The 24,834-nt window shown below is 37.0% G+C and overlaps 1 protein-coding gene across 1 annotated transcript in view; it reads right to left on the bottom strand.

Moving 5' to 3' along the window:
• The window catches only part of LOC137273644 (neuronal calcium sensor 1-like), a 69,504-nt gene that overhangs the window by 6,638 nt on the left and 38,032 nt on the right, over window positions 1-24,834 (bottom strand). Inside the window, exons 4-5 of the mRNA XM_067806424.1 lie at window positions 496-585; window positions 16-94 (exon numbers count right to left, since the gene is read on the bottom strand). Coding sequence (XP_067662525.1) covers window positions 16-94; window positions 496-585 — 169 coding nt within the window. The remainder of the gene's footprint in view (window positions 1-15; window positions 95-495; window positions 586-24,834) is intronic.

The following is a 24,834-nucleotide window of genomic DNA, read 5'->3' as shown; positions in this document are numbered from 1 at the left end:
CGGTAAAGTACTTACAATCTAATTTTTCATCCAGGTTCCCTCTGGATGTCACTGATAATGCACAAATAAATTCCTTAAATGTTATATAGCCATCCTGAAAAGACAGAAAACATATTTATTGTAATAGTCAAAAGTAGAGGTGTGATGATTCATCGATATGCATCAACATGTTGATAAATACAGAGGACAAATTACAGGAAGCACCAGATTTGTTCACTATGATTTAGAGTTATCTGCCCCTGATACCTCTGAAACAAACTTGATCTGGGTTTCAAGTTTCCTCTCAGTTATCAAATGTGACCGAGGCTACTTCAGCTTGTTATTACTTCATATGAACTAGACATTCATTTGGGAAATGACTAAGAATCAAATGAGACAATTCAAGGAGAACAAAAAAACGTTGCGATAGGTATTTCCCCCTTACATCACCCCACCCCTATGACAAGTTTGTTGCCAAAATGTTTTCTTAGAAGGAATTTTCTTTGATATACCCACCTTGTTTGAGTCGAAGACATTGAAAACAAACTGAGCAAACTTGGTCGGATTTCCATGTGGAAAGAACTGCTTGTAGATACTCTGGAACTCCTGAAAAGCAAAGGAATAGTTGAAGTCTTATAATGTACAAAAGGGTTCCTTTCAAATGCATGTAAGGCAGATAACTCCAGCAGCCCTGTTTAACGACAATGTATCTTTTGGTATGGCATGACACATTAACTCACCATCCAGTTTTCTTTGTTGTTTAACTGAAGTATGTGAAGGGTTTATTTCCTATATCTAGACCAGTGATTGATATTATGAGCAACTATCAACATAGTACAGTGACACAAATCAGCAGTCAGAGAGACTGACAACCATTAAATTGGTTTGCAGTGTTCACAAATAGCATCTGACCCTCTGACAAATCTGGAAGATTCGCCAGTGGTCAGATAGAAATCACCAATCCGCCAGCCCCAGTGTCTGATGGAATATTTCACAATGTCTTTGTGTGAAGTTGCTATTTGCATGTGACACTTGTTGGCTGTTTACAAATCTTATGTTTGTTATCATATAATGTTAATAATTTCAATGACAGTTATCAGAAATGTCAAATCTGAAATGTTTGTTTAATTTTATTCTATGGGTCCTGTGAATTTTCAGTGGGTCAGACAGAGATCTGAAACTTACAGGACCCAATGTTCTGTTACTTTGAAACACCACCGTGAACACTGGGTTTGTATACTCAGCACGTATTGTTCTGGGCATTCAGTCTCATAGTGAGTGTGAGTGGAAGTGTACCCCTTTTAACAATCTCCTGAACCACATTATTTTCTTACTGCCTTGCCCTTACCGCAATGCTGAAAACCCTAAAAGAAGTATATGTGTAAGTCTAGATTTTCCCCAGAGTATCCCATCTCATCGGGGCTCCTCCTTAATTTGAATATGTGTACCTGACACTATCAATTTTATATAGCTTTGGAGAAGTCTAACAATATTCCAGCAATATTATTACTAAGTGTGGGGACACCAGAAATGGGTGTCACACACCGCGCCAATATAGATAATTGAACCCGGGTCTTCAGGTTGATAAGAGGGAGAAGACACTTGACCACTTCACCTCACACACATCTACCGCTGAAGTGGCAAGCACCTTTTTTTGTTTTTTTAGTTAAAATTAAAAGTACTATAATAAGATTCATAAGTGGATGACACATTTCCCTAATCTGGTGTAGATACGAAAGAGGTAGATTCATACCCTACTTTTGGTCTGTGGCGTCTGATATCTTAAACCCTACGACCCCACTCCTGGATCAACCAATGAGAGCCTATGCAAGTCTATAATGTCTGGCAAGTTTAGCTTACCACAGTTTCCCTTTCTGTAATTTCTAAAACTCTTTTTTTTTGTCTGTTCATTTCAGAGACAAGATGTCAACCTACACGTTTAACCACTTCACTGATCTGTAGAACAAGAATCCATGTGTTTGGGATCTTAAGAATCAAGAACTACCATCATCCTCAGTAAAGTTCAACTTGTCATCCTGAAAATATTTTTAAAAATATTTCGCCAAATCGCCAAATCGCCAAATTATTAGAAGGTTCCAGTTCACTACTAGACCGATTTGAATGGCACGTTCAAAGAAATATTGAACATGTCTGTGAATTTCTGCTCCGGATATTGCATTTTGGACATACAGATGGATGGATGAAACTGCTAATTCTATAGTCTCATATTTTTAATCCCCTGACATAAACATGATACAGAATTGACGTTTTTGAATTTTTGAGAAATATTTTGTTCTTCTATATCATTGTATCCAGGTAAGAAGTCAAACTTCTAAGACGAAGTCTCTGACATTTCCAATGACACAATCATTTATACAACGGGGATTGGGGTGGAGGGCACACTATAGATTTGATTTGATTCCCCACATGGGTGCAATGTCCCTCACCATGATACTGATAAAATATTGACTAAAGCAGCGTAAAATAAAACTGTGTGAAGTACAATGCCAAAATTCTTTATTGACCAAGTAGTTACAGAAACACTACTTCTAATGTATCTGCACAAAATTAAAAATTCAAACACGAAAGTCTGTCTGTCTTTTATTAATAAAATATTATTTGCAGCATATTCTAGTCTATGACATTAATATTGCTCTTCTGCCGCCCATGCTTATTGTAAATATTGCAGACTAATGAGATCGGGTAGTCAGATTCCTCGACTTTGTTGACGTATGTACCAGTAACTGTATCCCGTAGATCAATGCTTATGATGTCATTAACACGATAGTTTTGCCCACACTTAATGATTTACATATGGCTGTTATACAGTTTGAACAATACTGAATGTCATGTTGAACAATAAGACTCGCAGATATTAAGAACCAGCATAATTTCATATCAGCAGTTTTCTGTCTTATCAGCTCAGCTCATAACAGATTAAACCAAATTATCAGTAATTATAGTTAACAGTAAATGCTTCAAGTCGATGCCGTTTTATTCTTATTTTGTTAGAAATACTGTCCAGGGCCCCGTTTCACAAAACTCTCGTAAGCCTAAGGTATCGTAACTTTTCTCGTAGCATTTGTACCTGGCATACTGTAACATAGGAGGTGGAAATGCTACAAGAAAAGTTACGCGACCTTAGGCTTTCGAGAGTTTTGTGAAACGGGGCCCAGTTCAGCTATAATAATGGTTAAACGCTATTTTTCAGGGCATTATCATTTGCAGAAGCCCTTGGTCTTTTCAACTACCCTCCTTCGTCAGGCAGTTAATGAAAGACCTCGGGCTTGTGCAAATCATAATAAACATCCTAAGAAATATCATTATCTTTATAATAGTGCAATCACAACTAAGCAGATAAAGTATTATTCACAATACACAGTGACACAATCACAAAATATATTCTTTCATATGTTTTGACAGTGTTAATGTTTATTATAATGAGAACTTTAAAATTCAATATATCGAATACTGACTACTCTGCTGCCATATGTTGCATATCTTGCTTTGATGAAGATATACCTGTGTTTCTGCCACGATTTTTGTGTTGCCAATTGGCACCTTAACTAGTCAAATGTATTCGGATGCAGCCTTGAGACTTTTGCTGTTCATGGTAACCATTTTATAGAAGAACTTAGGATTGTATTTAATGCTGCACCAATGGGTACAGTCTCTAGCACTGACAAAAAGAGCCAATACACGTTTTTTAGTGTCAGTGGAGCAATGGTATATTCTCTGACTGAAGCACTATAACACCCAGACTGAAGCAAAATACCCTAGTTACAAAACAAATCATAATTGGATAATTGATTCTACTGTGATCTGAAATACATATTGCAAGTTCCTTTTCAAAAATTTCAATTTGATGAGGAGATTTTACATTCTGAAAACTCATCATCTGATTCCGTTTGTCAGACTCATTACAATAAAATGAACATCACTTAACAGGAGCATTAAATAAACACAAAATGTTTTCACAATAGGTCTTTTTCCGTTTCCATGTGTATTGAAACTGAATCCAGCAGACCATGTTTTCTCTCTTTAAACAAAAATTACTGGGATATAGTCTGTGAAGCTCACATGAATGAGCACTTGCACAAAATGTTTTGAGTTTTTAGGTTTGTTTAAAGACTGGAGCCCAGTGTGGCAGACTTGTGGAGCTGCCTCAGACATGTTTTTGTAATTATCTCCCTCAAGGTCAAAGTGACCTCATTCTTCAGCACAAATAACAGGGTTTTCATAAATGCTTTTTCTAAACTCCAGCCACAAAGATTTGTCACAGATGCACATAACCAAATCATGAGTGAATTCACACATATCCTGAAATCAGCTGAACAAATCTCCTTTTATATCTTTTGAAATGTCTTCTTCTTTTCTAACTGACATTATTTAGGTCTGGTAATTGGTTACCGAAAAATGTGAATCATTATTAATGATTATCGATATGAAAAGTGTGTTATCAATAACATCATAAATGAACTGTTGTGACAAAATAACTTGCAAATGTACTCAGACAATCAACAAAGTTGGTCTTCATTCATGGGCTGTCCTGTTACATGTTCAGGAAGGCGTTTTGCTGGTATTCCTAAGCAAAAATATGTCACCACTCACCACTGATGTGAAATGTGTCCTTAAGATTTTAAGTCATTTATCCTAAAAGTTACTTCTCCAATATGTTTTGATAATGATTGTTTGCTTTAAAAGCTTTGTATGTATGATATTGTTTACTTCTATCAAAGATTAAGTGACACTACTAGGGCTGCAACAAATACTGTGACGGTGACTATGTCATTAATATGATACATATCATGAATATTGGGTAACAAATGCGAATAATTATTCATGAATACATTATACAGTTAAGTGACTGATGAACAATATGGAACACCCATGCTGACTGTGTTAATTTGTCACAGCAATAACCAATGATCTCATGACACTCAAATTTGGTATGTAACAGTTATTATTTAAGTCTGCAGTACCATGTGCAGAATTGATAAACTGTCATGACTTGCACTACTGCAAGGCTAGTACACGTTCCCTTTTCATATCTCACTTTGACATAAGGATTCAAGTAAAACACATCCCCTTAAAAAATTGTAAATATTCATTATATTCAGTTATATTTGGTGACCACGATTAAATATTTGAATTTATGGAAGGTAATGGTTTGATATGAGTGAATTGTAACAGCAATACACATTACCACCTTTTTGGGGAGGCAATATTCAGCAATATTCAGGCTACATGGCGGCAGGATGTAAATAATCGAGTCCAGACCAGAAAATCCAGTGATCAACAGTATGAGCATGTGGGATGCAGTTACATGCATCAATCAAATCAGCGAGTCTGACCACCCGATTACTTAAGTTATCTCTTGTAACATTAGCATGGATCACTGATGACTAATGCCGATCTTCACATATCTGTGATTGATGAGACATTCCCAGCAGCAAAACTGAAATATGTAAACAGACCGTGAAGGTCCGGGGTAGAAAAGGGCTTCAGCAACCCATGCTTGCCATAAAAGGCGACTATGCTTGTCAAAAGAGGCGACTAACGGAATTGGGTGGTCAGACTCGCTGACTTGGTTGACACAGTCATCAGTTCCTAATTGGGCAGATCAATACTCAGGCTGTTATCACTGGATTGTCTGGACCAGACTCGATTATTTACTGACCATATAGCTGGAATATTGCTGAGTGTGGCGTAAAACTGAATTCACTCACTCTTTCTTTTGATCAAAACATATCTTAGCATCCTGCATGTCACTGATGAGACATTCATAGAAGAACACCATGTTCTTAACAGCAAAACTGAAATAACATGTGAACAGAGAAACTATCAATATGTCTTTCAATATACAATGTTGACACTGATGAATAGTCGATTGTCTGAATTGACCAATTCCATTGCAATAAAACATATAAATGGATTTACCAATTGCTGAAAATTATTGATGATATCACATGTTTAATGTATGTACATTTCTACACTGAACCATTTTGTAACATACTCTGAGGATGCACAGACCTATATCAGTTTCTGTGCCATCTTGTGTTCATTTGCTCTTGACTTGCTAGTGGAACTCAGAACAAGTGCTGTTCAGAATGCTCTCTTGGTATTTTGGTTTATGTTCTTTAAGCTGCTGTGACCATGAGCTAAGCCATTGCAGTAATGTCCTGTTCATGATAAACAAGAAATTTATGAATACATGACATTTAGAAAGTGTCCAAACATAGCATGTTAATGTGGGATTACACTGTCAGTAGCGTACAGATACCATTTACACAATGCCATTTAGAAAGTGTCTGATGTAGTTAAGTATGCAATATGTGGGATTATACTGTCTCAGTAAAGTACAGATTCCAGTACTTTGGGGTTGAGTCCTATCTGCAATTCAAACCGTCACTGTGTAACAGTCGGGCACTATACCACCAGCTCACACAGTAAAGCCGCCTAAACCCACTCAGTCACCACAGCTTCCACAAAATGGAATTGAGAGGACTGGTGCAGTCCGTTGGGGTTCAAATGAGAACAATGAATGATTACATAACTCGAAATAGGGTTAAGTGCACAAAACATAAATTAGACACCTGGTCTTGAAACATCTGCACCCAACAAGATCTGAAATCTGATGCTTTCCGATCAATCAAAGAAAAAGTTGGTTAAAACCGTGCAACACTGTTCTATTCTCATGCTTCAAACTGAGGGAAGGCTGTGCAGAGTTGCACCTGAAGTACATGCTGGCGTTGTCCTACCAGCTGTCTGTCACCCCTCAGCCTAAAGCGTGAAAATTGAACAATGTTACATGATAGTTTCTTAAACATGTCCTAAAAACACATACCACATTTGGGGTTTCCCTTCTATAATGGTTACGGAGTACATCTGTTCCCATCTGGGATAACATACACTTAAAGTCATAACACTCATGACAAAGGCCATACCTGTAAAGAACTGAATTAGTTTCCATTTTCAAATTTCATCAAGGCATTTGTGTCCTGAAAATACATACCAACTTTGGTTGCCTTATCTATAACAGTTTCTGCAGAAATCTGCCTCCAATTAGGGATACATTGCACTAAGCCGAGAACATCACCTGACAAGGGCCATAACTCTGTAACAAATTGTAACATGTTTATTTTGTGGAATTCTATCAAGGCATTAATGTCCTGAATAAACATACCAAATTTGACTGCCCTATCTATTTCTGAGAAAATCTGTCCCCATTGGAGATACCATGAACTAAGTCAAGAAACCCACAAGAACTCTGTAACAAATTCTAACAACAATGTTTTGTTTCAGCTCAAACCAATATCCCCTTCACTTGGCAGCAGGATTTAATAATGTGGACTGTGGTGCATTCATCAACAACAAATCATTGACCTAGTGTCACAAAGCCAACCAAGAAACAAATAATCATGAAATGAAATCACATTGATTGGCCGGACAATCGCTAACACAGTGACACTGTGTTGACGATTTCTACCAATAACCATTCTCTTGGCTCTTCTTACGACTATGGTCAATTATTGATCAGCCTAACCATGCCCTGATGCCATCATAAATTCTAAATGTCAGTCTATTTTGGAGGCAACAGGCTATATGATATTGAATGTCTAAACCTGTATGAGGTGACCCATGATCGTAGAAGCCTCGAAATACCACTAATTGTAAGCGACCAGAACACGAAATCTGCAATCAGGCTCTGCGATTTGGTCAATTGTGCCATTTATAAAACTCGAATGTCTAGGATTTTACTTGTAATATAAACCACTGGCCACACTTGAACATATAAGAGTACCAGTATGGTGTGTGGTCCTGTGTAGAGAGCTCAGGATGAGCATGGACTCTATAGACAATAAATGGTTGGCTGTGTTTGTCAGCTTGACTGATCTGAGTTTCCTGGACTTCAGTCCTGCCCCAACAGTGAAGCACATGATACACGTGACCTCATTTAAGGCTCGTGCATTTGTTCAAAACTGTACCTGTTCACCTACCAGAAAATGGGTACCCAGTGGGATAGTCGTGACTATTAATCTTCTCGTCCCTCACATGCAGCTTAGCTTATCATGGATAATAACAAGCAGATTGTGTGCTTTGAACAGGATATGAAGCCTTGGAAAGCATACTATAAATATCATAATTATAATAATTAACAATATTGTTGCCTGTGCTGAACTCAGTCAATGTTCAATATTGGTTATAGATACATACACAAAAGTATTATTCATTGAAAATAAACGGTAACATTATTTTGTTCGTAATACAACCACACTTTGCAATATTACAGGCACAAGACAATGGTCTGGTAATAATCGCTCGGACCATGATAGTTGCAAGACATTATGCTGAGAAAAGCCATATAATTTCAGGAGATGCAGTGAGTGAGTGAAGTTAGTTTTACTTTGCTTCTAGCTATGTTCCAGCAATATCAGTGACATCAGAAAGGGGCTTCAGACATTGTACCCATATGGGGAATCAAACCTGGGTCTTCAGTTTGACGAGTGAACGTTTTTAACTACTAGTCTACCACCACCCCCACAAGATTTAGGCAAGATGTAGGTAACCATAGCAACGTTTCTAAATAATGAACCTATTCGTCAATTCATAATAGAAAATGTCAGCTAATGAAATACTATTACTGTAGTAAATACGGTCTCAATTAGCCCCAAATCGTCTCTAGTGCATTCCAGTATGCAGTATTCAAACGTTATTTTTCTATACAATGCACCATTATTTCCATGTAAATCAGTGCATGCTGGTGAAGTGATCCCTTTGAAAACATCCCCGTTATTCTCAGCTGCTACTGAATGTTATGAATGTGAGGCTGATACATCTGGTCTGCTTCAGAAACTCAATACTTTCCTGCACATCCAGACTGTAATCCAATTAACAGCTTTGCTTGGAATACACAAATAAAAGTTGCTGTAATATTTGTGAAGATAATATGCCGCCATCTGTGACATTGCTTACTGGAATTAGTCAAGCATATGGTTGAGTCCATCACAGGAGGAGAGACCACGACAGCAGACATTTCATTCTACATTACCAAAATAATGTCTCACTGATCTTTACACAAATATACAACGAAAAAAATTATGTTATTCTTTACATCCTGGGATTTACTTGATAGGCCAGGTGAGCATCAAGTAGGATGGGGGAAGTGAAGGAAGAAGAGAAGAAGAAATGAAGGTGATGCGGAAGAAGTAACAAGATGTGAGGGAAGGTATGAATTGGTAAAGAGTCTCTGTAGGAAGGGCAGGGGATTGGAGGGAGGTGGAATGGAAAGAGAGATGTGTAGTAAGGGAAGGAAGGAGGGAAGGGTCATGGAAAGGAAAGATAAAGGAAAGTGGAAGCAAAGCATATTTAAGGAAGAAAGAAGGAAATGGAAGAGGGAAGGGAAGGAATGTAAGAAGGATGGAGGAATGATCAGTGGACGGGAAAAGGTAGGACAGGTGGAAGGAAGGAATAGGAAAGGGGAAATGTCAGGAGGGAAGGATAAAGGAGAGATCAAGGATGGCAGGGGGAATGAAAGATGGAAGAAGGAATGATGGATGAGGAGGTAGGTCATGGATGGACAGAAAAGGTAGAACAGATGAAGGGACGGAAGAAGAGTAGGAATAACAAAAAATGGAGGAAAGAAGGAAGGAAAAGGAAATGAAAGGACAGAAGGATGGAAGATTAAAGAAGCCAGGGAAAGAAACCTTTCAAAATTTCCCACTAGGCCACAGGACGAGTGAGTGGACAATAATTAGTTGTCCTGCCTATACTTCACTGGTCCAAAAGTACTTTTGTAGATTTTTTTCAAAATAAAATTCACTGCACACTTATCAATTAGTGGTCCTGAGGAATTTGCAGAAAACAAATCATCATCATCATCATCATCATCATCATCATCATCATCATCATCATCAATTAATCTGTCATTACATAACAAATTAAGTATATCAAATTCATGCATTCTTTAACTTCTTTTGATTAGTATTATATATCAACCACATGAACTCCCTCTTGAATACTATTTACAGTTACAAGCTTAATATTACAACATATCCCCCTCCACCTTCATTCCACAAGACAAAGCCAGCCATTCCAGTCCATTGATATGATCAGTCTGTTCTCCTGGGTTTAAGGTCTCAGCTATTGACAATGATGACCTCTGACAACATCGGAGATACCATCACAGGTTATTAGTCATGCACAGTTCCCGTCCATCAGAAAATCACCCTGAGTCAATTTAGCAATCATCGACTCACGTACCCCCTGTGGGTGCGTGGATTTAAAGGGATTTGCTGGTCCGACCTGTACAGCTTGCCTGACAACATACCCCACTGCAACAAGATTTTGAAAAGCTGTAACTGGCTTCACAGAAACTCTTGGGGCAGACTAATATGTAGTCTCTGAAATGAACATATTTTACAGAAATAAGTTCTTAAATTAGGCCAGACCAATTTTATCTCGTTTTATTGATCTGCCTGTCATACATTTTCAAAAATAGATACAAAATATAAATGAACTTTTCATGCTAAAAGATAAAATCTCTATGTTTTCATTGGCCAAAAACTTACTAGTAAAAATCTTTTCCATTGTGTTTTGTCCCATATACACTTTATAAATTGCCAAAGGAAGTTACTTTTAGCATTTAGAAAGAATATTACTTTGATGTTTTTTATTTCCTTTTGATTTTCTGAGGACAAAACTCTGTAAAACAAGAAATACAATTCATTTGGCCTTAAATGCAATAAACTGGAGTTGAGAGACTTTTATCATTTTCAGAAACTGTGGTAATCTAGACTTACCACACACTCTAAACTTCGATTGGCTGCTAAGAGTATATTTGTTTAAGGGTCCATATGACAGACTTCTCGAAGGGTTAGAATATCTCTAGAATATCCTGATCCTATGCTGTTGGGGCCAAAAAGGCTGCTGAACATATCATCAACAAAATGAGAAAATTTAATATCTAAGGATTCATAAAACTTTGTCTACCTAGGTTTATATTTTCTTCAGTTTGGTTAAATGACTGAAAATCCTGAAAAATTAATTACAGGCATTCCGGAAAGAGCTATGGAATGAGATAGTCACAATTATGCATGACTATCCACATTACACAAGTTACACAGAGACAGAGATAGACACAATCCACAAATATGAAATAAAAGACTCAGCCTTAATTGTTCAGACATGATACAGTAAGGCTAAAGCAATAAAATCAATTTGAGTACCTCTTATCTATTTTTGCTTGGCAGGGGTACAACTGACTGGTAAGAATATCACATGCCATTTTGTTTAATCATGTTTAATGTGCATAAAATTTAAAGTGTATCATGTTAACGTTTTTTACATGCGTTTGTGATAGCTTGAGTAAGGCTCTTCTCTCTGTATATTATGCTTTAAAAGCTGTTCAATTTCTCAGCTCAGTTCCGTGACGGGTGCTCATTCCAGTGACGCCATGTTTTGATGTGTGACTTTCAGGACGCGACTGACAAATCATGGAACTGAGCCGAGAAATTTCCGAAGATTGCCGAGCTTGTTTCAAGTATTACCGACATTGTTTCCGATAGGGGCATTGCGTTTCTGTTATTACCGCTACACTACCGACATCGCTGCAATTGTTTCGCAAGTGGACAACGTTTGTTTACATTTGAGATGCAATTCCTTCAAATTTGCCATAATTCCTTTCATTACTTAGGGGTGGGGGCATGAAATATACAGACTAAAATCTTTTTTTGTCGTGTTCAAGACAGGCAAGTGAGAAACTCTTAAGATTAAAGAAATACATGAGAATAGTCTGTAGACAGAAACAATTCCATGGTTGATAACAGGGACAATGTTTATACATTATCATTATACTGGTACCATCCTGTGTGCGCACAAGATATATAGGTCCTGTGCTGGGATTTGGACCACAAACTCTCTGGTCTGAAGACAAATGCCTTGTCCACTATGATGAACAAAGAGGTTGGACATGTCATCGGGATAATATGTAAGGTAATATGTTGGATGACTTCACATGCAGCTACATGACGTTACAGCTGTAACTACAGCTCTAACGATGCATCGAACTATTGATGGATTGCTATTGTTGGGCTACAGATGGCAATTCTACGATGGAAACAAAAAACTATTGATGCATCTTGCGTGTGACTATGGATAGTTTAGTACTGTCAATGCCTGGTTGATCATTTAATCACCATGGTGACAGGCTTGGAATATTGATGAAATTTCGACTTTGTTGATACATACAGAGCGCAATATGAAGGATGTTTCGGTTCAAACTTTTAGCATTACTGAGTTTACCATGTGCTAACTGTTTACAAATGATCTGGGTTTCAAATTTCTTGTCAGTTATCAAAAGACATTGAAGCTACTTCAACTTTATTAATTTCATATAAACTATAAACAAGAAGGAGAAACCTACTGCAACAATTTTGCAAAAGTTGGTCGCAATAGAATGTTGCCATTGCAATGGTATGTTGTAACAGACAAATGCAATTAGAATAGTTGTTTCCCCTCAAAATTGTCAAATAGTCACCCCTAGTCAGTAATCTAGCATGTTCCTGAGACATATTTCGCCCAACTTTAACATTTAAGCATCATCCCAATTAAATATGTCTCTGCCATGCTGGGATTTGAACCATTCGTATCTGAAGTCAGACCACAGAGGTTTTCATCAGTGTGATAATGTCTACGAAGTCTCACAATCGGGCTAATTCTGGGGGTCACTGTGCCCCAGTCTTGCTTCAGGCCACACTGGCAGTCTTAAAGGTTCAGTCTGCATAAACAAACCTGTTTGAGAATGCACTGTGGTTGTTCCAGTGAGGAATCACCTGAAGCAGTTAGCCCGGAGTGCTTATAGGAATACTGGTGCTTACAATATATTAATTAGGAGATAAACATCATGTGTTGGCCAATTTCCGGGTGTTATTGAGTATTTGAAGCACGGGAATGCATTTGGAACCGACGGCGTCAGCCGGATGTTTCAAATGAAATATTCCCGTGCTTCAAATACTCAATAACACCCGGAAATTGGCCAACACATGATGTTTATCGACATTGTAAACACAAAAGTATACCAAAGGGGTTTTAATGTCTGCACTCGTTTACATCGAGTATGAGTACAGCAGTAAAGTGTCATCAGCTGGCCGTTTCAGCTGGTTCCCATGGTAGCATCTGGAGTTGCTCATTTGTGACGTCATTCTAACTTTACCTCAAAATATGATTTGAATGGCGTCACCACTGTTAATGACACAACAAAACAGTTGTTTACATGTAAATACGCAGTGAATAGTCTTGCAGTTTCCGGGAATCTAATACCATTTGATCATGTTTTTCAACCAATCAGATTACAGAACACAGTGACTGTTGGTTTACAATTGGCCTTCAACTTATGCCACAATACATTGATGCATGGACAACTTTTTTAAGGCAATACAATTATCGATACATTCAAACTATATTGATATTTAATGTTGAAAGTATCGCTTTGAGTATGTTTACGTATCATTTACATTATGCAATTTTATGTTTCTCCATGTTAAGAAAGTTCGAAATGAGTCTTCTTCATGCACAAAGATGGGAAAGTAGAATTTATAAATCTCTGAGAATCAAACATGTTGATCATGGACAATTATAAAATATGAAATATTAATAATCAAAATATAACTAAATTTATGCAATAATGTCATGAAAAATAGGTATCCTGATACATATTGATTCATGAAACTTATGTATCATGATATCCCTACTGGCCATGTATCATCATTCCCTGATCCAGAGGGTCAATGCTCATGCTGTCAATCCCTGGTTGATCATTTAATCACCATGTTGACAGACTTGGAATATTGATGAAATTTCGACTGGTGATCAATACAGACTATAAACCATAACTAATTACTGATTAATTATTGGTCAGTAGTGACAACTTTCAAACTGAGCATCCTGAACTGTATTAGAAGCAGCGAATGAATAAAGACTTAATATTGTGTGAGCATATAAAACTAAAACTGTATTTTAGCACAAAAAAAGTTTATGTACATTATCAATACCACAATTTTGATATTTATAATCATCAATAATTCTTTATATCACTGATATTTCAGATTTTCAATCTTTTTAGCCACTATTAGTGGCCATGGAATACTCACAGTGAATTTCAGCTTGACATTCACCAAATGCTGACAAGTCAAAGCCACAATTCACTCAAAGAATGTGTTGTTGAAATATTTTTTATGCCAATATTTAAATGAAATAATATTGACAATTTAAAATAAAATAATATTGACAAATCCCTCTCTGAGCAAACCAAGTGAAAAACTGAAATTTTACCTCTTGATCTTTTCCCCATTTTGTATATGTTTGACTGATCAGGAATCCAGACTGATGCTTAGTATTTGAATATATATATAATTTTCATTATAAAAAATAAACCCACTTAAATTGGAAAGGAACCCCAGTGAGACCCGGGATTCACACCCTGATGAAATCTAGACTTGCTCCATTTACTGCTTTAGCAATGCAGATTGGGAGTCAGTATGGAAAATAATGTGGTTCTGGCACAAATCAGGAACCGTTTCCACAAAGCAGTCAAGTGCAGCAATGATCACTGTTTATCACAAGTACAGGAATTATGACTATCATAGAGGTATAGACTAAGGCTACGTCTTTGAATATATATAATATTGAAAAGGAGACCCAGGGAGATTCTGAGGAAATCTAGATTCAGAACCTAAGGAAATCTAGACTTGCTTCATTTAAGGCTTTAGCACTGCAGAGAAGGCTTGGCATTAGGCAAAATAACGTGGTTCAGGGACTGTGAGACAGACTAATAGAGTGACAATGGCTTTGTCGAACAAGGCCGCATCGACCTGCTCTCATGTTGAGGTATGACCATGCACTGACTCCTTAATTTGTAACAGTGATTTACCTATCAGGCCCTTGTTCCACAAATAGATCGTAATCTGCCGACTAACGTAAGTCTATTCTAAGATAATGAGTTCCGATCGTCTTATTGCTACGACCGTCTCAGCGTACAGACAGTGCTGCAGTATGGGACTCAAAAAATGTGTCAATCTGTATGAGCAATCAATCAGTCAATACCAATCTCTGGTTATTTGTGTCATGACTGGCAATTGGTCAGCTTGCTGAAGTGGTCAGTTATTTAATGAAGTGATTGAAATGCCTCTAAAAGAAGTTGAAAAGTGACTGACTTTGAACAATGACTGTAACCCCTCATGTACAGAACACAACCCTGCACTTGGAGAACCCACCAGCACGTTGGTAAATGACCAGATAGTGACCACATGGATCCACTGAAACACCTTGCTACAGGTACAGCAATGTGTAGCAAGTGCTCCAAGTCCATCCAGCTGTGTATGGGTACCTCATTAGGATGGGAAAGCCACAATAACTGGGTGCACCTCATGGCTGAAAGAAACAGATACTCCCCAGGGAGTTGAGATTGCTGATATGTTGTGCTGCTGAGACTGACACCCAATGATACAGGGAAAAACAAAGAAGCATTTTGAGCATGCATGGCCAAATTGCCATGGCCTATTGCACTTTATAAATAACCATATAATAATAAATATAATAAATAAGATACAAATCAGCTGAGCCACCATTTTTAGAAGTTCTGGATCAAGTTACACAGATGACTGTCAAGCATCAGCCAATGGGATTCCATAAATAATCACGTCATATGATTTTCAATCATCGTTTAGGGACTAGTCTCCCATCCAAACCACCAATCCCTAGGCAGAATGTGTTCTCAGTGTGGTACTAGAATTACTGATAATGTATTAGGCTGCCAAGCTATCACGTTTACCAGGATCCATTTGACAAATGAAGTCTTAATATGAAATGTCGCCCACTGGAGAAACCACTCATGGGTTGGACAGCGATGACTGAGTACCAGGACTCTCTGGATCTAGACAGTGAACGTGTTACATTTCGTCATTCAAAAGTTATCTCAAAACTGTGTAAATTGAATCATCTGAAAATCGAAACAACAGGAATCCAATACATAACCAAAAGTGTTAAAATGTTCTAAAAATGTATTGATCTGTCGAGTCAACATGACTTCTTTTGGGTTACAGAAAATAATTCTGTGTAAACTGAATATCTGCAACTTGAAACAACAGGACTTCTTTAGGATCAATACAAATTCAAAGAAGGATTGAAAAAGTATTTAAAGGCGTTGGGAATATTTTGATATTCCAGTGTTTCCATTCACCGACAGAATATGCCCTGTACCATTAATCACAAACACTGTCAGTTCAGTGTGCCTGCAAAAATCATATGTAGTTAGTTGGCTATTAGACTAGTGGGACATTAAAAACATGCTAAGTAATAAAATCATATGACTTTTGGGTTCCATCACCTTGGAAAAAAGGACACCTTGGAGAAAAGATACAAGTGGATACGACTGGCTTTCAAAGCACATATTAAATGGCAACTCAAAAGCAGATGACACTGTCATCTTTTTCAGTCAAGTTCATTCGCCGAAACGTTAGTAATGTGGTGACATTAGTAACAACAATGATAGCAAAAACAGATTCACCCTGTCACAGAAAAGAGAGTCAAGCGGTTTAATGTCATGACTGGTTTCAGAAATTTTGCTGGTTATGTACCAGAAATGATCAGAATGTTTTGTAAAATATGTGATGCAGCTAGTAAATTGAAAGTGTTTATTCATGGGTGCATTAATTTACAAAAATCGGCTTTGAAAGACCACCTTGCAAGTGATAGTCATAATGAGGCTGGGGTTTTGGGTTCTTATTTTACCAAATTCAGGCTTATTAGTACAGTGCAGTACAGTACAGTACTAAAATAATTCATTGCTGTTGGTACACTGTACCAGGAGTTTGAAAAGGAGACAATGTATTCTTGAAGTAGGTGAACTCAATTTCAAACTGATTCATAAAGCTGATAATTTGATTGTCCTCAAAATTATTTGAGATGGCAGATTTTTAAATAAAGTGCTTAAGAGACCTTTTATTATGTGACAACATCTATTTCTTTGAGATGTGCAATATAGAACCATGGATAACAACTTCCGTATTTATGGATAACAACTTCTGTGAAATCCTGAAGTTCAGCAGAGACAATATAGACTTTGTCGAACAGTTACGATAATTTGGTGGTGAGGAGTTTTCAACTGATGGTCTGAGAAAGCTGATATGTTGTTCCCTTTGGATCTTGAAGTTAAACCATTTCAACAAGAGTGTTTGAGGGTATTACATTCTGTCTGCCTTGGGATCGTATCAAGCTACAAAGTCCTTCTAATCAATATCACATCAGCCTGCTACCACTTTATGATCCTCAGAGTACATCTGGCTTCATTACTGGTTATTGCTGCTTTTTAGTATTTATAGCACATATTACATGTGTGCGATCTGTTATCAATTATCTAGTCCTGTTAATGTTAATCTGCTGTTAATCATAATATCAGATGTATCATTTGGTTGTAGTCACGCCAGTTCGGTGTAAGAATCAAAATATTGTCAGATTCAACAAACAAGGTGTTACCCTTATTAAAATGCCCTCTTCCTGTTTCTCAGTGAGTGAGTGGATGCACAGAAGAAGAAAGTCAATAAATCTCACCATTACTAACATTTCGGACAGTTTGATTGTCAACAACATTTATCACAACTATAAAACTGGCTTAATCAGTCAGGGGTTTAAGAATCCCATCACCCAGTACCCGGGACAAGTCCGTTTTCATTTCGGGCAATCACACAATGGTATCTTACTTGTCCATGGGCTACTAGATGTTTTCCACTCATCCTTTCAAACTGCAGATAAACTTGGATTTCATTTCATATCTGCTCAAATTGTAGCTATTCAACTTCGCAATGATAATTAAGCAGAGTTATCTTTCTTTGCCACTATCACTTTTCGATAAGTAGTCAAGCAAACATTAACATCAAATACCATGTTGTATTTTGATGTCATAATTACATCATCATGATTATGTCATCAAATCAGGACAGTGGAATATTAGTCAGAACAAGCTGCCCCGTGGCAAGAGGATATTAAAAGATATTTTGAACACCTGTCACTGATCATGATATAGCTGAAATACTGCTGCTGTGATGTTAAATATTAACCCACTCACTTGACCCTGTCAGTGTAGCTGTCATGTCTTAAAAAGACTAACATTTGTTATCAGTTTTGAGCAGGGATGGAAAATTTTACTGACACAAAAATAACACAGCTTGACTGAGAAGTAGCCCTATGTTCACCCTCATATCATCATGGGTTGCTTTAGAGAGTGAGTGAAATGGTTTATGTCGCTTTTAGCAATATCCAAGCATCACCAGCAGGAGACCCCCAAAGTGGGCTTCACATATCATATCCACAGAGGTAATCAAACCCTGGCCTTTGGTACAACATTAACAAGCAAGTGCTTTAACTGTTGGGCTACCTCTGCTCCCTTAATCTTCGTTTCACTTAAAAGGGGTACTTTACTGATTATTCGGCATGCTAGCAGTGTTAGAAACCTTTCAAAATTTTCCACTAGACCACAGGACCGGTGAGTGGACAATAATTAATGGTCCTGTCTGTACGTCATTGCTCCAAAAAAACATTCACTGATTTAATTTTTTTTTAATTATAAATGCTATTACATTCATTTAACCATCTTTTAATATTTTTAAAATTCACTGACCACCAGGACCACTGCAAACTTAACAGTCCAGATGAATTTTCACTAGTCAAGGGTCATGGGACCAGCATAAATTTCACGCACTTTGAAGTCCAGCCTGAAATTATTTCTGTGTGATGCTCCTTTCCATTTACACCAGACACAAACATCAAAGATGTACAGTATTGATAAACCAAACTGTCGTATCACACTACAACTGAACAACTGAACATTTCAAAATTTATTTACACATTCAAACACATCAACATATTAGGAAGACAATTCACAAAAACAGCACAAATACTAAAACCAATATTTACATCACCATATAACCACAATATAACTGTTATTAAAAATTTATCACTAAATGATTCTTAAGTGAATCCAATGAGAAGGACTTTAAATGACACGCAAATGTGCGTCCTGTGTACACAAATGTTGAGAATGGTCGTAGAAAAACAATTCACTGCCACGAGACCACAATATTATTCAGTATACCAACAACACACTTGTCTAAGGCTTTGCTAAGTGTTTGATTGTTTCTTTCAGAGCTTTGTTGTACATCATTTCATCCATCAGTCCATATGAACAATGATTCATACCAGGTTCCAAAGAAATGATCCCAATGCGATCAAACACTTCTTTACTGTTATTTCACAGGACCCTCCCATTCCATGCAAGGATCCATAAAGCTGTTAACTGGATAGTTTTTTAACAGCATCTAAAAGTGCTAAATAATAAAGGCAGGAATTTATGTACGTCAACTTCTGTATTTTGAAGACTTGAACATATTCTGAAACATCAATAAAAATTCTTATCTTTAAGTGACTCTATGATAAATATGCTGTCAGAAAACTTCATTAATGTTATGTACATGTTTGACATATACATGACTTTGATAAATGTGTAGATTATGAAATTCAATTGGCATTTCACTTCCTGCTTTGACATTCATTTCAAATCCGCTGAATAGAAATAATTCATGTTTTTCTTCTAAGAAGGGAATTTTGTCCCAGTGTGACACAGGATGAGGAATACTTAAATCATGTGGCGCCAGACATAATCATACACATGAACAGGCTGATCAGTCTTCTTGAACACTTACTTTCAATTAATCATGACCTCCGTTTTCGCTTTTTCAAACTGACTTTCTAAAATGAAACCTGACACCATTCAGGGTCAAAATGACCCAGTATGTTCTTTAGTGGGTAAATAAGATAACTGGTGTCTCCGACATGACTTACAGTGCAAATATAAATCAAACAGCAGCAGGACAAGAAAAAACACACACCTTTGCTTTATACCTGTAATTTGTGAAGTCACTTTTACACCACTACAGAGTGCCCTAATGGGGACAAAGACAAACTTCACGTCATTATTGATTTGACTAGCTCTGAAGTTAATGTTTCTTTTAAACTACAAACTTACATGTTACATATTGCTGAAGAATAAGAACAAAATTAATATTTTGAATATTACCTAATATACCGAACAAATACCTGTCTAGAAAGCTAAATAGCGGTCAGGTTCATCAATCAATATGAACAAATATTACATATTTTATATAATGCATCATCTTGTATCAAGAAACTGGGGATTCCATTTTCATATATAGCTAAAATAGTCAAATATTAACATCTTGAATCAATAACTTTCACAAAATGGTAACTGATGCATTATTTAATTACTTTTTCCAGGAAAAGGGGCCTCTTGTTTGGTTTAAATCCAATTACAAGAATCCATTATTAATCCCAATTTCATACATATCAATCCTTAAAATATTTGAAAATTCATTTTACCTGCTCAGGGTTTTTACAAGATGCATAATTCCAGCATATTAGAGTAAACTATTTGGGAATATACAGAGATGCTAATCCCAAAGTGTTGCAAAGAGTTACTAGTTTCAAGGATCAAAATTAGTAGTTTCACCATAAGAGTAGTCGTCCACTAAAAACTTAAAATCATGATAGATTCTGAGAAAAATAATACAACACTAATCAAGAGCGTAGCTTCAATTTCACATACCTGCAACAGCAGATTTCCAAATCATCAGCCTTGCATTTATTTGTCACTTTTTGGCAAAAATGTATTTGAGCAATGGAAATATATGTTTTTGTCAATATATCTGAAATTTAATGAATTTTCTTCAATTTTCACAGAATTGGTAGTGCAATTGTAATGGTGTAGTTTGAGGCTAAAATTCGTAGCTACTATGATAAAATTGTACAGGTTGGCGCCTCTTGTCTGAATATACTCCAAAATATTTTCCCAAATGTGAAATAGGTCAAATATGTGTACCCTGAATCCCAATAACTCCATGAAAGACAATAAGCAGTTACGTTTTCGTACTATAAACTGCAACCGGCAACACAATATGGACCACTTCGACAGCTTTATCTAGAGTTAAAAATGAACTTAAATTACAGAAGAAACATTTTCATGACTCCCTTTTTTAGAAAATGACTCCCCAAAATATTTACTTTGAGTCACCATGATTCTTATTTTTTAAGGTCTATGGATAACACCAATTTTTGTAACCTTAAACATTTCCATACACCAGTCTTCAGCACTGTCTTTTCTGAACCGTTTTCTCATGGTTGACGATTGATCAACTCACACATATTTATTAGTTCCAAACTTGTCAGTGTAGGTGGCAGTCAGACTTGTCAGATGAGCTACACAACACTTATGATGTGGCCTGAACCATTCTCTCCTTGGGGAATTGTCAACTCAAACATTGTTGTCAGCTTATGGACCACAGGACAACTCAAAAGCAAAACTTGCAGCCCAGAACTTACCTGCCCACACAAAAATACTGATATAAATACCCAGCTGTCAGGCTGGTGAATTTTAGAATCTGCAGTCAGTGTTGAAAGTAACCCCTCCCTGACAGTCAGACAGGCAGGTATTTCAAATGCTGTAGTTATTACTTCAAAACATTGTTATTAGTTCTAAACTTGGTGGAGTTAGCAGTCAGTCATATAGTCAGTCGAGCTACACAACACTACGTGGCCTGAACCTTTCTCTCCTGGGGGAATCGTCAACCCAGACATTGTTATTGGTTCCAAACTTGGCTGAGTACGCTGTAGTCATACGGGTCAGACGATCTACTATCAGCTGCATTTCCTGTTTATTAACCTTCTTCACCCCTAGATATCGCCGCTCTAATCCCGGAATAACGATCAGCGTTTTGCGGGGTTGTGGAATGATATAGGTGAAATTTTTATTCATCAGATCCACACCTCCACGACTGGCCACTGTCGGTCGGGTGACCCTTTCAACAATGAAATCCAAGTTCGAGTTCGTAACTGGTCGAGTGTATGATCCATATCGAACTGGTTCGGAATACGGGCGTCGCTGAGTCGTCTGATTCTCCCTATCCTTTCCTTTCCCAGAATTCATTCTTCGCCGTGGAAGCATAATTTTCTGAGTTTGACGACTGTCTGACATTTCCAAACTTCAATCTGAACAAAGTTGGTATTTTTCAGAAGCTATCTTCTTAATTTGTATGAGAAACCATCTCAAAACATCCAAATTGGAAAGCCTAAGTTTGTTTCAATTCCCACAGTCTCAGATATGGTGGTCCACTTTCAGTGCAGACGAGAAAAGCTCAAAAACCTGGGTCTGATAACAACTCGACTCAAAATACTGCTCTCCACTCCTACTGGCAAGGAGCACTATACAAGTGTTCCACAAAATACACGTGTACTTGAGAGTCGACAAGCTGCAATAGACATACAGCTATAACCAATCCCAGTCACATATCGATATCGTCAATCAAACGTGTAACTTTACCCTTTTGTGACCATGACAAGGATCAGAGGAGGTCGGACTAAAGACTGCAGTGATTCTATTGGTCGTGTGAATGGGAAACAATAGGAAGACTGTCAAGGCAAGATAATCCACCAGATAATCCACACTCTGACAAACAGATTAGATCTAGATTAAGGGCAGGGGGTATGCTTTAACATATAGACAATGTTTTCAATGACAATTACATTCTTTACCACCAAAACCTCATTAAGATCCATGCAAGGATAAAATGCTTTGTTTCCAATATTCGGGTAGACTTTGACCCCGTTGTCTGATTTTTAAATTTTTTTTTCAGCAATCTGGATGAAACTTTATGAGTGAGTTATGTTCTGATTGAGTATGTTTACTTTTACGCTGTTTTTTAGCAATATTCCACCAATGTCACAACAAAGGGGACCAAGAATACAGACTTAACATGTTGTACCCATTTAACACATTGAGTCAGCATGGAGTCTCAGTGAACACTTCAACCACTAAGCATCGCCCCAAGAAACTTTGTGGATGAATAACTCCTTTATTCAGCATCACCTGAATAAAGAAGACGTTCGTGCATAAAGATTCTCGTTATTTGACTCACCAGCTTCTAAATATGCCACTAAAAGAAGTTAATCTGTACTATAATCTCAGAGGAACACTTCATTTCTTTTGGATGGTCGCCCAAATAATGACGCATGGGCTCTCAACAATAACTGTATCTATTCACAAAAAGGTTGACCTTTAGACTTGGCAAATGAGACATTCTGCAAAATGTCTGCAGCAGACTGAAGGTTTCGCAACAGCGCACTGAACTATATTTAGGTACTCTAAAGCTGAATATACCCAATATTGATGGAAAGAAATAATTCCTTTTAATTTGAAAAGGAGCTCCACTGAGATGGGAAATTCAGAACCTAAAGAAATCTAGACTTGGTTGATTTAAAGCATTGCAGAATCGGCTAGACGGAATGGAAAACAATGCCATTAAGGGACTCCAAAAAGACTATATGCTTTGGTAGTCGGGATTTTATTCAGCTCTAAACTAATTTTGCTCAAAATCTGGATTGTTCCAAAGGTGTTTTAACTTTGTATTTTGAGACTTACTGAATTAGTACTATACTATTCATAAATTAACTTTTTCCAGTTTCCATAAAATGGAAGTTATGATCTTAACAAAGCCATATAATTGGTTATTTGTTATCCAAATGAATTTCATACATGTGTTAACATTGCACAACATCTCCAATACTAACATGTGTTATACTACCCATCACCTATATCACCAACAATGTTATATAACACATCACCATCATCACTAACAATGTGTTATATAACAATACATCACCTCTACTACTAACAACATGTTATATTCCACCCCATCAACTCCAGTCCTAACAATATGTTATATAACAGTCTCCATCACTAACAATGTGTTATAAAACACCCCATCAACTCCAGTGCTGACAATGTGTCATACAGTCATCCCACGCCATAACGCGAGTCTTGGGGTCCATGTATGACCCCTTGCGGTATTAGACATCCGCGTTATAGTACCTATTACATTATGTGGAACAAAAGCCAAGTAAAATCGTATTTTCCAAGGACAAAACAAAACTGCTGTTTCGTGAATTGTGCCCAGTCAAAACTATGTCGTATCGTGAAAATAAACAAATGAAAACATATATATGTACAGGAAACTTGCAATTAAATATCACTAGACATGATGATTTACTTGTTCGTGATATGCTACCTGTTAGTCAACTAAGCTGGAAATAGCGATCAGCTGTGCACAAAAGTTTTGGTCAATTTGGACCGGTGATTCAGTTAAAAACAATCCCATAAAAGTACATCATAGAATGTCTATTCAATTATCAGAATAATTTATATATTAGGCAGTTATAGTAACAGATATATTACATATTGATAACAGAACAGTATACAATGCAAGACTTCTGCAAACATATTCAGCATAACAATGAGTGCAGGCTGTTACAGTGAGGAAACATTTTACGTAGGAGACAGTTTGACATGTCACCGCTGACTTCCTGTGGTACTTGCAACTTTGACTGTGAAAACAAAATGTTGGCCATTTACTTGTTAAAAACGACACCAATGAGTTAATAACGCGGGTCTCAGAGTCCACGGATTACGACTCTGTTTGTGACTGCTAAGAATAATGTTAAATTGGTGCTATCACGGTAAGCGCAAAAAACGGACCCTCACAAATGTGATAACTGGAAGTTGTAGGCACATGGAATGAAGTAATGTCATTTCTCTCACGGTGTCTGCGTTGATACTGTCAACAGTTTAAATGAATAAAAATGGGATTGAATTTAATCATATATAATGTTTGTCTTGTCTTTTATAAGTTACTACGATATTTCGCTGTTGGTATGGTTATTATTGAGAAAACCCTG

The sequence above is a fragment of the Haliotis asinina genome, chromosome 2 (genome assembly GCF_037392515.1).
Source record: "Haliotis asinina isolate JCU_RB_2024 chromosome 2, JCU_Hal_asi_v2, whole genome shotgun sequence".
Lineage (NCBI taxonomy): Eukaryota > Metazoa > Mollusca > Gastropoda > Lepetellida > Haliotidae > Haliotis > Haliotis asinina.
The sequence above is the reverse complement of the archived record's forward strand: the minus strand, read 5'-3'. Positions and strand labels throughout refer to the sequence as shown.